Below are 14,309 nucleotides of genomic sequence, written 5' to 3'. Positions count from 1 at the left end.
TGAACTGAGAGATCAGAGAAGGCAGGGCATCACAGTGGAATCCCAGCAGACCCCAGGCAGCCGAGCAGCTCTGGGTGAACAAGGGCTTTGGGATCCAAGGAGGAAAGGGAAGCAGATAGCCATCGGCAAGAAGCTCTTAAGAGGCCAAGTTAGAATCCATCACTGGCCCAAGACACGAGGAATTTCCCTTGCCTTCCGGTGTGACATTTATGGACTCTGGGTTAGGGATTCATGTATTTGCCAAAGGGAGATGTTGGGGAGGGAAGCTGGGGTCTCCAGGCCCATGGGGTAGAGCTTGTGAAGGACCCTGATCCTCTCAGCTCAAACGAGAACACACCCCTCTGGGCAGGGAGGACGTGTGGAGCAGTGAGGGATGCGCCAGGCCTGGGTTTGAACCCCACCTCCAGTTTTTGCTGGCTGTGTGACTCCTGGCAGGTGGTTTCAACTCTCCGAGTCTCCGTTTCTTTTTTCTTCTTCTGTTCGACATTTGTTTATCATTTATTTGGCCGAGTCGAGTCTTGGCTGTGGGACGTGCAGGCTTCGCTGGGTCACGTGAGGTCTTTTGCTGTGTCACACGAACTCTCTGGCTGTGGTGCTCAGGCTTAGTTGCTCCACAACGTGTGGGTCTTAGTTCCCCAACCAGGAATGGAACTCAAGTCGCTTGCCTTGCAAGGTGGATTCTTAACCCCTGGACCACCAGGGAAGTCCCTGAGTCTCCATTCCTTTACTGGCAAAATGGAAACTGTTGGGGAGGAAGAAATTTTCCTCTACCCAACTTAGAAGTTCTTCTGGTTGGTCTAGGGATCAAATCAGCGTCAGACAGACTAACAGAGGAAATGAAACAAAAATTTTGTAACATGTATACATGGGAGAGATCCAGGAAAACAGGGACTCACCAAAATGGTCCAAACCCTTACCTTAAATAACCATCTTCAGCGAGAAAGACCAAAGAGGATGTTGTGGGTAGTGGTTTGGGACTTCAAAGGGGAAGAAGGCAATTCACATAAAGTTGGAAAGGCAAATGTTTGGTGTCCAAATGTTTGCCGGGCCTGCGGAGAGGGTAGAACACAGGCGGACTCTGATCCCTAGGCCCCACCACACCTATTCCCGGATTCCTTGCAGATATCTCTGGTGATAGCTCTATGCCTGGAACAGACTCTTTATCTAAATTCTTGAGGCAGCCAAGGGGGAAGTAAAAAGAAACCTTCTGCTTCTTAGAAATAACCAGCCTAAATTAATCCTTATACCAAAGAGACACATTTTAGGGCACACCTTTTTCTCCCTTACAACAATGATACTTAAACTCTTCATAACTGTTGTGCACAGCCAGGGCTGACTTTTTTTAGGTAGACACAGTGCCTGGGGCCTATGAAACTATTTTAATTTTTTTTTTTTAAAGAAGCAGAACTTCTTAACATTTTATTTTATTTTTTTAACTTTCTTGGCTGCACTGTATGACGTGGGATCTTAGTTCCCTGACCAGGGATCAAACCCATGCCCCTTTCACTGGAAGCTCAGAGTCTTCAACACTGGATTTCTGCTGCTAAGTCATTTCAGTCGTGTCCGACTCAGTGCGACCCCATAGACGGTAGCCCATCAGGCTCCCCCGTCCCTGTGATTCTCCAGGCAAGAACACTGGAGTGGGTTGCCATTTCCTTCTCCAGTGCATGAAAGTGAACAGTGAAAATGAAGTCGCTCAGTCGTGTCCGACTCTTCGCAACCCCATGGACTGCAGCCCACCAGGCTCCTCCGTCCATGGGATTTTCCAGGCAAGAGTACTGGAGTGGGGTGCCATTGCCTTCTCCGCTGGATTTCTAGGGAAGTCCTAAAAATATTTCAATTTTAAGTTCTTTTAAAGTCAGGAGAAAAAAATAAATATAATATCATGAATGTATAAGAATGAATCCAGTCTGGATTGCATTTGTTTTTATACCAACACAGCCATAAAATATAATTGGAAAACAATTTTCAGGGAGGAACAATTGGGTTTGGGGCATTTCTGATGGGAAAATTCTCTCCCATCTCTATGGGGACAACACCCCACGGGTGCCCCTTCTCCTCCCAGAGATCTCCTGGGTCAACTCCTTGAGGTTTTTGCCTCATCTTTTCAAGCTTCAGTTGCCTGTTTACTGCCCAGCATGAGAAGGTGGGGCCTGGTGGGCCACAGAGCAGCCCTCCCTAGCCAGGAGCGGGGTCCGAATAGACCATGAGGACCTCTGCTGAGTGGCGTGTCATGGACTGTGTTTTCTCTTCCAGAAGCCTGGAGATGAAGGGCCTCTTCATGCTGGCTTGGCTCCTGGCTTGCAGTAAGTGCTTGCTCTGAGAGCCCTGAATCTGTGGACAGTAGGGCAGTGGGAAGGAGACCAGTCATGGAGGGCCTGAGACTTGATTCTGAATCTTGGCTCTGCCCTGAACATGTCAGTTTCAGCAAGAACCTTCACCTCTCTGAGCCTCTGTATCCTCATCTGTATCCTCTGTATCTCTTAGGATAATTGCTGATGGGCCAGGCTGGGGTAGGATCCCAGGAGGAGATATGGGTAGATTGTGCTATGTGGAGGATATGGGGCTTGTAGATGTGGGAGGCAGATATCTTACTTTGATGCCAAATAAAAAGAAAAATAAAGCTATCAGAAAACAAGACTCTTAAAGAAATATTCCATTCCACGGTCCTGGACATTCTCTGCTCAGGCCTGGCCAGGTTTCTGCACACCCGACTTGCTCCACCTTCCACCTAGAGGCGACAGCCCCGCGCGCAGGGAGCTCGGCTTCAGGCCCCTCCTGCAGCCCATCACCCAGCACACAACCTCTGACAGGCTGTCCTGCTGGTGCTGTGCCAGATCCCTAGTGACTGCAGGGGGAGCGGGAGCCCTGCTGCAGGGAGAGGGCCTCCGGCACACCGCAAAACCCTGCGCAAGGCGCCTGCCCCTCTGAGCGGCAGTTCCCCGTCTGCGGGATGAGGGAGCTGGCTTCAGAGGTCTCTACAGGTCCCACGCTGCTCTAGGACTCTGTGCCTCCTGGTTCAAATAGTATTCGTTTCAGGGAGGGAGGGGTGTACCATCAGGAGAGACAGGAAGTGCCTTTCTGCCTGCTGCATATGGATACCATATTCATTATCCCGAGTATTCCTCCGTCACTCACTATGTGTCTGTCACTGTGCTTTTAAAGCACATACCTTACCTTGTTTCAACCCTCATGGTGTCTCCAAAAGGTAGGCATTCATTGTAGGCCTCTCATTTTGCAGATGAGGAAATTGAGGCTCTGAGAGTGAAGTGATATTCTGCATTAGCGATAGAGCCGGGACCTGAACCCAGTGGCTCATTCTCCACATCCAGACTTCCAACCCCTTCTCTACACTGTTTGCCTTCAATTTTCTCATTCCTCTCTCACGCGTGGGAAGGATAAAAAAGGGTCATCTTGGTCCCTCCAAGCCCCAAGGTGAGAGAAAGTGTGGGAGCATGTGGGAAAGTGGGAGCAGGCATGTCTGGGCTTCATCCGGGGACACGGGCTGTCTTCCAGGTGTGCCTGCTGTCCCAGGGAGCTTGCTGGACCTGAAGTCGATGATTGAGAAGGTGACTGGAAAGCCCGCCCTGAAGAGCTATGGCTTCTACGGCTGTCACTGTGGCTGGGGGGGCCGCGGCACCCCCAAGGATGGGACTGATTGGTGAGCCAATTGTCTTAAGCTCCCTTCAGGCTCCAGGCTCCGTTCCCACATGATCTCATTTAATATCAATACTGAAATATGAGCATTTAAGCACCATTTTACAGACAAGAAAACGGGGTCTTAAAGAGGTTAACTGACTTGCCCAAGATGCATCCAGTAACGTCCAGAATCTCAGTGGCTAAGGTATCAGTTGACTTACCACTACATTAAAAAACCCTCCCAAAAAGTAGTCGCTTAAAACAACAACCATTTATTTGGCTAAGGTTCTGCCACTTGGGCAGGGCTTAGTGGGATGACTTGTCTCTGCTCCACCTGGCTTCAGCTTGGGCAGCCCCGCTGAGGTGGGGTGATCCGATTTCTAGAAGGTTCACTCTTAAGGCTGGCAAGTTGCCGCTGCCTGCTGGCTGGGAACTTAGTTGAGACTGTGGGCGGGGAGCCTCAGTTCCTCTCCCTTAAGCCTCTCTAAGGCTGTATGGACCTCCCCATAGCCTGGTGACTCTTGGGTTCCCAGGGGGAGTGGTCTGGAGCTGCAACGACTAGAGAGCATGGCATTTCTACGATTCAGCCTCTGAAATGCTATTGCGTCGCTTCTGCCGTTCTCTTGGTCTAGGCAGTCACAACGGCTTTCAGGTGGAGGGGACCTCGTTTCCACGTCTTGATCGGGGAGTGGCAGTGTTCTAGAAGAACATGTGGAATGGGAGAGATTGCTCTTTGCAAAATACAACCTGCAGGGCTAACAATTCTCATACAGCTAAACGTGTATAGTGAGATGGGATGTTTCAACAAGTGGAGGGCAGATGGAGTGGGAGTTTACAGACCAGACAAGCAGTGACAGGAAGCTAGAATGTTCTGTGTGATGGTGGATTAGAGTTGGAGACCAGTAAAAACTCCTGGTGAGCTTAGTACAGGAGCTGCCCCGGTGGCTCAAGCGTAAAAGAATTCACCTGCAGTGCAGGGGATGTGGGTTCAACTCCTGGGTTGGGACGATCCCTGGAGGAGGAAATGGCAACTTACTCCAGCATTCTTGCCTGGGAAACCCCGTGGTCAGAGAAGCCTGGCAGGCTACAGTCCATGGAGTCTCGAAAGAGTGGGACATGACTCAGCAACTAAACATAAAATTGAATATAGACTCAGATGATTACATGTAGAAATATGTAAATATTTGTGTATATCCATGGGTCAGTACAGACACACATATGTTTTGCTCTGTCAGCTGAAAGGCCCTAAAAGAAACAATACTCCAGATGCAGTAAGCAACACTTAGTGCCCAGACCTGCTTTCCAATACTTTCCTCCAATAAGAGGAACCAAGGCTTCTTGGATGGATGACTGATCCTAGGAATTGGGCAGGAAATATGCAGGATGAACCAGAGCTTTTTGTAGTAACCAAAGTAAGGAAAGGCTTGAACAAAATAAACCTAAACCAAAGCCCACATTGATGAGAGTGTGTCAAAGAACATAGGAACCGAACAAAGGAGCTCCCAATGGCCAAAACTGGGACAACAAATGAACCCATAACCCACCTTACGAGAAAAACATCAGCAAAGTCCCAGTAGGAGAGCATCCTACAAAAGACTTGACTGCCATTCCTCAAAACTGTCAAGGTCATCAAAAACGAGGAAAGGGAGGCAAAATGCCACAACCAAGAGGAGCCTAAAGAGACAGGACAGCCACATGTGGTATGGTGTCCGTTACCTGATACTGGAATGCACAAAGACATTTGGGTAGAAACGAAGGAAGTCTAAAAAAAAAACAAAACTATGGACTTTAACAATTAATGAACCAACAGTGATATGTTATTATTTAATTAATGCTTATTTAATCATTTACCAATGTTGGTTTGTTGGGTTTCCCTGGTGGCTCAGTAGAAAAGAGTCCACCTGCTATGCAGGGGATGCAGGTTCGTTTCCTAGGTTGGGAAGATGCCCTGGATAAGGAAAGGGCAACCCACTCCAGTATTCTTGCCCGAGAAATCCCTCAGACAGAGGAGCCTAGTGCTACAGTCCATGGGGTCGCAAAAGAGTTGGATATGACTTAGCGACTAAGCAAGAACCAGCAAATTTATTTGTTAGCTGTAACAAATGTATTATACTCACGATAGCTGTAACAAATGTATTATACTCACAAAAGATGCTGATAAGAGGGGCAACTAGGTGTGGGGTAAAAGGGGGCATCTGGTACAATCTTCTCAACTTTTCTGTAAATCTAAAAAAAGATACAGTTGTCCATGCCTGTCATCCTTGACGTTTGGTTTTTGCTCACTGGACTATGTGAATCACGTATCAATTCCAGGACCCAGGTTTCTCCTGTCTTGTGGCTCTCCCTATGGCCTCAGAGCCCTTGGTTGGGACATCTCCTTCCTGCTGAGATGGGGAGAGAGAGAGTGGAGGACAACAGAGTGGGAGGTTTCTATGGGTAGGTCTAGAAGTTCTGTGCATTTCCCTGGCTGACCGGCTGTCTGGTCATGTGACCACACATACCTGCAAAGGAGGCTGGGAAATGTAGTCTTTCCATGGGCCCAGGAAGAACAAGCCAGCCTGTGAACTGGTACAAGTGTGGGGCAACCCTAATGGAAGGACTTAGCCACTGTGAGATTCTTTCTTGATCAGACCTTAACCACCATGGTGGCTTCTGCTCAAGGCACAGATGCCGTCTGCTTGGGATCTGAGGCTCTTGCATCGACAGGTGCTGTTGGAAGCATGACCGCTGCTACGCCCAGCTGGAGACACAAGACTGCGACGTCTTGACACAGGCCTACAGATACAGGGTCGCATGGGGCTTCGTCATCTGCGGTAAGGCTGGGGCCTCCATTCGGTTCACCCAAAGAGTATGGGTTTCTGCTGTCTCTGAGGTCAGCTGTCCCAAGAGCTCAGCCAGTCTATATCTTGGTGGGCAGAGGTGGGGGCAAGAGAGGCAGGATTATTGCAGCTGTATCTGACCTCCAAGGGACAGGTTGAAGGGGCTTAGGCTCAGGATGCTCTAGGAGTCAAGCGCTCTGTGTATTCCTTTTGCTTGCTGTGGGCAGGTTTAGTGTCCCCCATTTTACAGATGAGGAAACAGACTCAGAAAGGATTGCCAAGCGCACACAGCTGGAGTTGGGATTCAAGCTCAGGTCCATCTGAGTTCAAAGTTAAATCTGGGGATGGTGTCTCCTCTCTGAGAACTGGAGTTTCCCCAAAGCCAGGGCTGTCTCCACCATCACCCAGGGAACTCTGGAGGGCATCTGTGTTCTGCATCAGACTGGACACTCCCTGAGGGCAGGAGCTGGGTCCCCCTGGGCTCAAACCTCACCCTGAGCTGCTAGTGGCTGCGCCCCTTCCATCCGATTATGCAGCCTCAGCGTAGAAGCTGGGCTCCCTCCTCAGGCTGAGAGTAGGAAGGGGACTGGGGTGTCCACTCAGGCTAGCAGGAAGTCTTGCTCCAGGGCCAGCCTGGAGTCAGTGTCACAGAGCATCTCTTTGCTTTCTCATTCTGCGTTTGGCATCCTGTTTGCAGAACATGGGTCCCGCTGCCAGCGGCAGCTCTGTGCCTGCGATCAGAAATTCGTCTACTGCCTGAAAAGAAACATGAGGAGCTACAACCCTCTTTATCAGTACTTTCCCAACTTCCTCTGCACCTAGTCGCCTCAGAGAGCTCCTCCTGGGCCAGGAAGCTTGCTCCCCTCACTACAGCTTGGAGCTCACCCACGCTGCTGGGCTTCCCAGGGAGGTTCCAGGTCTGGAGTCTCGATGGTCCCACTGGGCTTGGAGGAGCCCCACACCCACACTTCACCCACCAGAGAGTCCCAGGAGAGTGGCTCATATCACTGGATCAAGAAGGCCAGGGTCCCTGGCTTCCATTTGCAAGAATGCCTGCTCTGGTGCTGAAAGCTCACCCCTGACTCCAGCCGGCCGTGTGTCTCCTCGTCCCTGAAGATCAGTCTTCTTTCCCCAGGAGGGTGGCTTTCCTGAGATGTGTTAACTTCTCAGTTCCGCAGTCACTGCCAACTTGCAGAGAATTTTTACTCAAGTAAAATCAAAAGTGACTCCCATAATTCTGCTACAGAGATATTAAATAAAATTCCTTTTCAAGACTAACAATAACCACAGATATTTCCCCCGCCGTGGGGGATTGCCTGCATCTCTTTCTTGACTGTTGGGGGCACTAGACTCAGCGTTACCCATGCTCTATCAGAGGATGAAGGTACAGATTAGTAACTAGAAGGCTTCCTGGGATGAGCGCCAATCCTTCTTTAGGGCTCAGAGTAAACCTCGAGGATCGTCTCGATCCAGGCACTGGGCCTCCTTCTTCCTCTGGGGCGTGGGGAGAAGATGACAGGCAATCGTGCCGTGGTGGCTTCCAGGCCAGAGAGCACCGCGTTTGAATGCCAGCTTCGCTTCTCCAGCTGTGCAGTTTCAGGCTCATTACTCAACCTCTCTGATTTCTGGCCTCTTTTTCTTTTTTTAAAGAAATTGTAATGTTTCTTATGATGTAAATTGGGAACCCCAAAGCTATCCTGATGCACCTGGAAATACTGAGGTTCTGGGATTTCCCAGAGCAAAACATTAAAAAAATATAGTGTTTTGTTTTTTTTTTTTAATTGTGGGTTTGACCTTTGTTGGCAAAGTGATGTCTCTGCTTTTTCATACACTGTCTAGGTTAGTCATAGCTTTGGCAACTAGACATTGGATTCTAGTCTGCCTTTGCATAGATCCTGGGTGCCCTTGGGAGGCCTCTTGACCTTCCTAAGCTCAGCTTTCCAAGTGCAGGCCCGAGAGACCATTTTCATCACAGCCCCACTCCGGTAGTGGGTCGTGACCTGAGTTTGGAGGGCTGCATCTGGCGTGTGCAAGTGTGCATGTGTTTGTTGTACACGCACGCGTGTGCACGCTTATGTCGATGGAGCGCAAGTCATAGAGTGCTGCTTCAGCACGTCGTGTTGCGGTCCTGGGCGTGTACGTGTGGGCGGACTGGGCCTAGGTGTCAGTTTTATGATTGTGCGTGTTGCCGTCAAAACCGTCTGAGAAACCCTTGTTCACGTGACCGCTCAGGGCCTGCCTGGCTCTGAAGCTGCAGACGTCTAAGTGGCTTCCATGTCTTAGCCTTAATTATATGAAACCTCATAAACGCTTCTCCCGTGGGGCTTGATACCTGACTCCCTCATCGTCTCTTCAAATATTAGATCAGGACCGGGCTTTTTTAAAAGATTAATCTTTCATTTTGTATTGAGGTATAGCCAATTAACAATGCTGTGATTGTTTCAGGTGGATAGTGAAGGGACTCAGCTGTACATATACATGTAGCCACTCTCCCCCAAACTTCCCTCCTGTCTAGGCTGCCACGTAACATTGAGCAGAGTTCACTGTGTGATACAGTAGGTCCTTTTGTCTGTGGATCTCCAAGCCTGTGATGACATCAGTCTCTAAATGTTCAGTAACTATTCAGCAAAGGAACAGGACGCAACACAGGCGTGGCACGGGGTTGGAAAACAGGAATCCAAGCCCCTGAGTTTCATTCACGGGGAGCCAGCGTGTAAGGGCTTTGGGTCAGACAGGGACTCATAGAGGAACTTGGTGTGTTTCCTTGCCACGTGCCTTCTGAGCGATGATTTCATTCTCTAAGCCTCGGTTTTCTCAGCTGTCAAATAGCTAATAACATCTTTCTCACTAGCTTGTTTTGGTATCATATTTGAGGATGTGATGCACATAAATTACCTACTGCAGAGGCTGACACTCAAGCAATGGCATGTGGCATGGGAGAGGACCATTAAACCCAAGCCTAAAAGTTTTGACTCCAAACACAAGCCCTAGGGGCGGAGGTCAGTGTTTAGGGCAGAAGGTGGCCTTCTCCTGATCTTCCCAGGCTGCCCGACGATGCTCTTACCACAATGGACGTAGCGATCGGCGATGCTGCGGCTGTGGTGGTCCCATCTGGGGCGGCACCAGCGAGCTCTCCGGAGGGAGTAGCTGCAGCTGTGGGAGAGGCAACATCCATGTGGAGCCTCGAACAAGCGGGACCTGCAGCCCATCCAGGGGCTGTGGGTTCCTGCACACCCAGCCTTTGACTGGGCCATGGGCTGACCCTGGAGCACCTGTCCCCACACACCTCCCACCCTCCAAAGTGAAACTGTTAATCACTCAGTCATGTCCGGCTCTGCAGCCCCAGGGACTGTAGCCCACCAGGCTCCTCTGCTCATGGGATTCTCCAGGCAAAAATGCTGGAGTGGGTTGCCTTCTCCTTCTCCAAAGGATCTTCCCGAACCAGGGATCGAACCCTGGTCTTCTGCATTGCAGGCGGATTCTTTACCTTCTGAGCCACCAGCTGTCCCAGCTTCCCCAGCAGAGGGCATCGTTCCTCTTCTGGGTCCCCAGAGAGGACCAGTCATTTGTCTTCTCAAACAGGGGTCATTAAGTCCTTCAATACATATTCATGGAGCACCTGTTTGTGCTGGGCGTGGCTGGGCCCAGGGGACACAGAGATTCAACAACAACAACAACAAAAGCATATAAACCTCTTCCGCAAGAAGCTAGGTCTAGGGAAAGAGACAAACATACAATGGAGAAACACTCCCCGTGAAGGAGTTAAACCAGGGCACGTCCAAGCAGGAAGGCGGTGGGCTAAGGCTTCAGGCCAGCCCCCTCCCCATGGATTCTACTCTGTCTCCACTAGGGCGGACAAAGAGTATGGACCCCGGACATAAAGCACCCAGACCTCGATGCGGTCACTCAGCCCACTTGCCAATAGAGGGGGCCTTGTGACTCTGGCTCAGAGACCACAATTTCACACAACTGCTTCGGGATTTCATCCCAGTGGGAGAAAGCTGTGCACAGATGAATCCGACGTCTTCTAAGGCTCCGCTAGGGACTGACAGGTAGAAGGGCTGCCTCGGAATCACCTCTGGTTGAAAACACAAATCCCCAAGCTGAATCGGCACTTCTGGTCTGGGAACCAGAAATCTGTATTTATAAATCTCCTCCAGGGTGAAGCATATAGTGGTCAGGTGTGGAGACACTAGGAGGTTGTACAGGTCATAAAAGCTGAGCAAATTCTTACTTGATACACTCACATGTTATCTATGAGAATAGCTGATGTCAGCCACAGAGGCTGGGACAAGCTGTGGTCCTGATTTTATATGTTTCTAAATTTGGAACAGGGCCCCCAGGTATGAAGATGTGTTCTAACGAGAACAGAATTATGTATCACTGCCTTTGTGCCCCGAACATGTGTGTATCTTGCAACTCTCTCTTTTAATTTAAAAGTTTATTAATTTTTAAAATATTTTATGGTAGGGTAGTCTCTTCAAAAGTGTTACTCCCCTCTCTGCCTTTTAAACTTGTTACTTCATTACTGGCAGAGATTCTCTCTGACCAAGCTTTATCAGGCTCCTCTAAGCCCTTTATTGACGGGATGCTGTCCTTTTGGACTTTGTCCTCCAGAACAAGAATCATAAGCCAGTTGAGCGAGAATCCCTCACCCTGGGTATCTGATCAGATCCCCCATCCTCACCATCCCCAGGTGATGTCTGATCATCCTGGGCTGCCTTCAGCAAGAACCCAAGCCCCCCCTTCCCCGTGGTGTGGCCTCTTAGTCACTTTCCATCCACTGACGCCATCCTCTCCTTGGCCATCAGTCCCCACTGTCCATGCTGTGTTTGGACTTGACTCCAATTCTGTTCCATATATGTACTCTTTTTTCCTCTACTGAAATCATTCTTGGGTAAAAATCTGCTTTTCCTGCTTTGACTGCTGGCCAGCTCTGGTTTTCTTTAACAGTTCCGGCCTTGAGACTCAAATAGAATCGGATTCATCGACGAGCCCCCCAGACCTTTCACCTAAGACCACAGGGGGCATCTTTGAAGACTTTGTCTTCACTCCTGACTCACTGACTGGGGAGCCAATCATGAGTCTGACTCCTGAGCCAGTGCTTCAGAAATATGTCCACTGAAGCCCAGTAAGGACAAATTTTCCTAAGGTCCTGAGTAAGTTCCAGAAGCTTCACTGGAGCTCCGGGGACAAGGAAGCTGTGTTGGAGCCTAGGTGTCTTGGTTCTTAAGTCTACAGGCATTGATATTAACAGCATAGGAGCTTCTCAGTTGACTGAAAGCTCCCTTTTCAAACCCCTACGGATTACATGCTCTATGAATTTGGTTGAGTTTACTGATTGTTTACAATTCATTGAGTGTTTACAGGGAGCTGAAGCGACTGCCACTGCCCAGCATCACGAGAGAGCATCATACTACTTATATGTTGTTAGTCCAGGAAAAAAATCAAAGTATGGTTTCCGTTGAATGCTTGTGGCATTAGCCGTGCTGTGAAATAAGAAGATTGTGAATTGAACAATGGTATGTTGGGAACCACCTGTAAAGAAACGTGTCTCTAGAAACTGTGATGTGTGTTTGTAAAGCCGGCTAGCCTGCTGCAGCATGCCAGTACATGACAGGCCACAATTCTCCACTTTATATAGTTGTCTCTGTAAAACACAGGTGGCTAAAAATTGTAATAAAAATATGACAATAAGGGGCTTCCTGGTGGCTCCGTGGTGAAGAATCTGCCTGCTGGTGCAGGAGACACAGGTTCCATTCCTGATGCAGGAGGATTTCACATTCCGAGGAGCAACTAACCCCGCGCGCCGCAACTATCGAGCCCACGCTCTAGAGCCCAGGAGCCATGACTACTGACCCCACACGCTGCAGCTGCGGAAACCTGCATGCCCATGCCTTGCAGAGAGAAGCCCCCACTTGCCACTGCTAGAGAAAAGCTCACTCAGCAATGAAGACCTAGCACAGCCAAAAGTAAATAAATAAACAAAATTATAAAAATATGACAATAAAACTACTAAGAATAATGAGGGGAGCAATGCGTGCAAGCGATTAGGATATATTTTGAAAAGGAAAAATATAGAAGGTATGAAGAATATGTTTTTCTTAAGAAAAAAAGAAAGAATAGTTTTGTCCTAAAGTAAGTTGACTGGTTGTTCCAGAATGAGAAAGATAGAGAGAGAGAGAGAGAGAGAGAGAGAGAGAGAGAGAGAAAGAACAAAACCTAAATGGATGCAGAAAATTATGGGTTTGCAAAACATAGATTTTTGTACATGGTCAAGTGAGTAAACTGAATTGACTTATTGATAGTTTTTTTAAAAACTTTGATATCAAAAGTACACTGATACAAAATTAGACTTTGGTTTTCTCTGTGTTAAAATGACAACAATTTCTTGGAAGAGAAGAATGTCTGCTCTTAATAAAAGATTGCAAAAGGTAATCTGCCTAGGAACCAATATTTTGTCTCATCAGAATAATTTCCTATAGTTTACGGTAACTTTATTATTATGTCCTAGATTATTTAAGAGAACTGGGCTTCTCATTTTAAAAAAAGAGCTAAGGCTTTGTACATTGTTGACATCCTAGCCCTCTCAAAACTAAATACTAAATGAAATCTTCTTGTTCTCTATCTGCACTTGACATTTCCAAGAGGACCCTTGAAAATTCTCAAATGATTTGCTCAGTCACCTTGTACAAAGAGAGAAGTTGAGCATAATTTAGTTTATGTACCATGCTAAATTTCATGGAGAGCATTGTCAAACAAGAAGGAATACTTAACCTTCCTGAATTTATATTTGTATGGGTAAAACATTATTTCATAATTTATATGAAATTCCTCGAAATGTGTCAATGTCCTGACTATGCATGATATGTTCTGATTAAATGTTATCAGTCATAATTTCAGTTATTTTAAATGATGGGTGCCACAGAAATAATAAAATTTCCTTGTCAAATAAATTTATCAACTTTTAAACAATGGCCATTTGAAGCCTTTTTTTATTCTTGTTTTACTCTGATTCTTTGAAAATATTTGCAATCAGCCACAGGCCTGAATGCTTCATGACAGCATTATTTAAATAACTGAGTCCATGCAGTTGGACTAGGTCGCATAAAACTGCCAACCCAAGGTCAAGCAGAAGAATAATTAATTCAGTTCTGTTCAGTTCACTCGCTCAGTCATATCCGACTCTTTGCGACCCCGCAGACTGCAGCACGCCAGGCTTCCCTGTCCACCACCAACTCCTGGAACTTACTCAAACTTGTGTTCATCGAGTCGATGATACCATCCAACCATCTCAGCCTCTGTTGTTCCCTTCTCCTCCTGCCCTCAATCTTTCCCAGCATCAGAGTTGTTTCAAATGAGTCAGTTCTTATCAGGTGGCCAAAGTATTGGAGTTTCAGCTTCAGCATCAGTCCTTCCAATGAACACTCAGGACTGATTTCCTTTAGGATGGACTGGTTGGATCTCCTTGCAGTCCAAGGGACTTTCAAGAGTCTTCTCCAACACCACAGTTCAAAAATTATTAATTACATGGGGATGAATGAACTGATGAAGGACAATTATGTTTTTTGTTTGGAACATTGCTAGTTCTTTAATGTTCTACTTTCCAGACATAAAGAACATTTCCCCTTGTCTCTTTAGTATTTGTAACATTTTGGTAGATGATTCAGAAACCACTTTTATTGAGCATTCTTATTTGCATAAGTTCAGTAAAAATCTGTCCTCCTTGCAATAGGAAATTATTGGAAACTTTGGTTACATTATCAAGACTTTGGCTGGAATGTCATATTTGGCAAGATAGGTGTAAAATCAAGGTATGACTGGACAATTTTAAGGACCTAAGGTTGACTT

The 14,309-nt window shown here is 47.7% G+C and overlaps 1 protein-coding gene across 5 annotated transcripts in view; it reads left to right on the top strand.

Annotated features, from left to right (window-relative positions):
• Positions 1-13,430, top strand: part of PLA2G5 (phospholipase A2 group V) — a 120,202-nt gene extending 106,772 nt beyond the window's left edge. For all 5 annotated transcript variants that reach the window (XM_060410750.1, XM_042244684.2, XM_004022922.6 and 2 more), the window contains exons 2-5: positions 2,257-2,306; positions 3,517-3,661; positions 6,346-6,452; positions 7,156-13,430. In XM_060410750.1, coding sequence (XP_060266733.1) covers positions 2,257-2,306; positions 3,517-3,661; positions 6,346-6,452; positions 7,156-7,280 — 427 coding nt within the window. In that variant the 3' untranslated portion in view covers positions 7,281-13,430. The remainder of the gene's footprint in view (positions 1-2,256; positions 2,307-3,516; positions 3,662-6,345; positions 6,453-7,155) is intronic.
• Positions 13,431-14,309: the final 879 nt, after the last annotated feature.

Source organism: Ovis aries, chromosome 2 (genome assembly GCF_016772045.2).
Source record: "Ovis aries strain OAR_USU_Benz2616 breed Rambouillet chromosome 2, ARS-UI_Ramb_v3.0, whole genome shotgun sequence".
Taxonomy (NCBI): Eukaryota; Metazoa; Chordata; class Mammalia; order Artiodactyla; family Bovidae; genus Ovis; species Ovis aries.
This window is presented reverse-complemented; position numbering and strand designations above follow the sequence as displayed.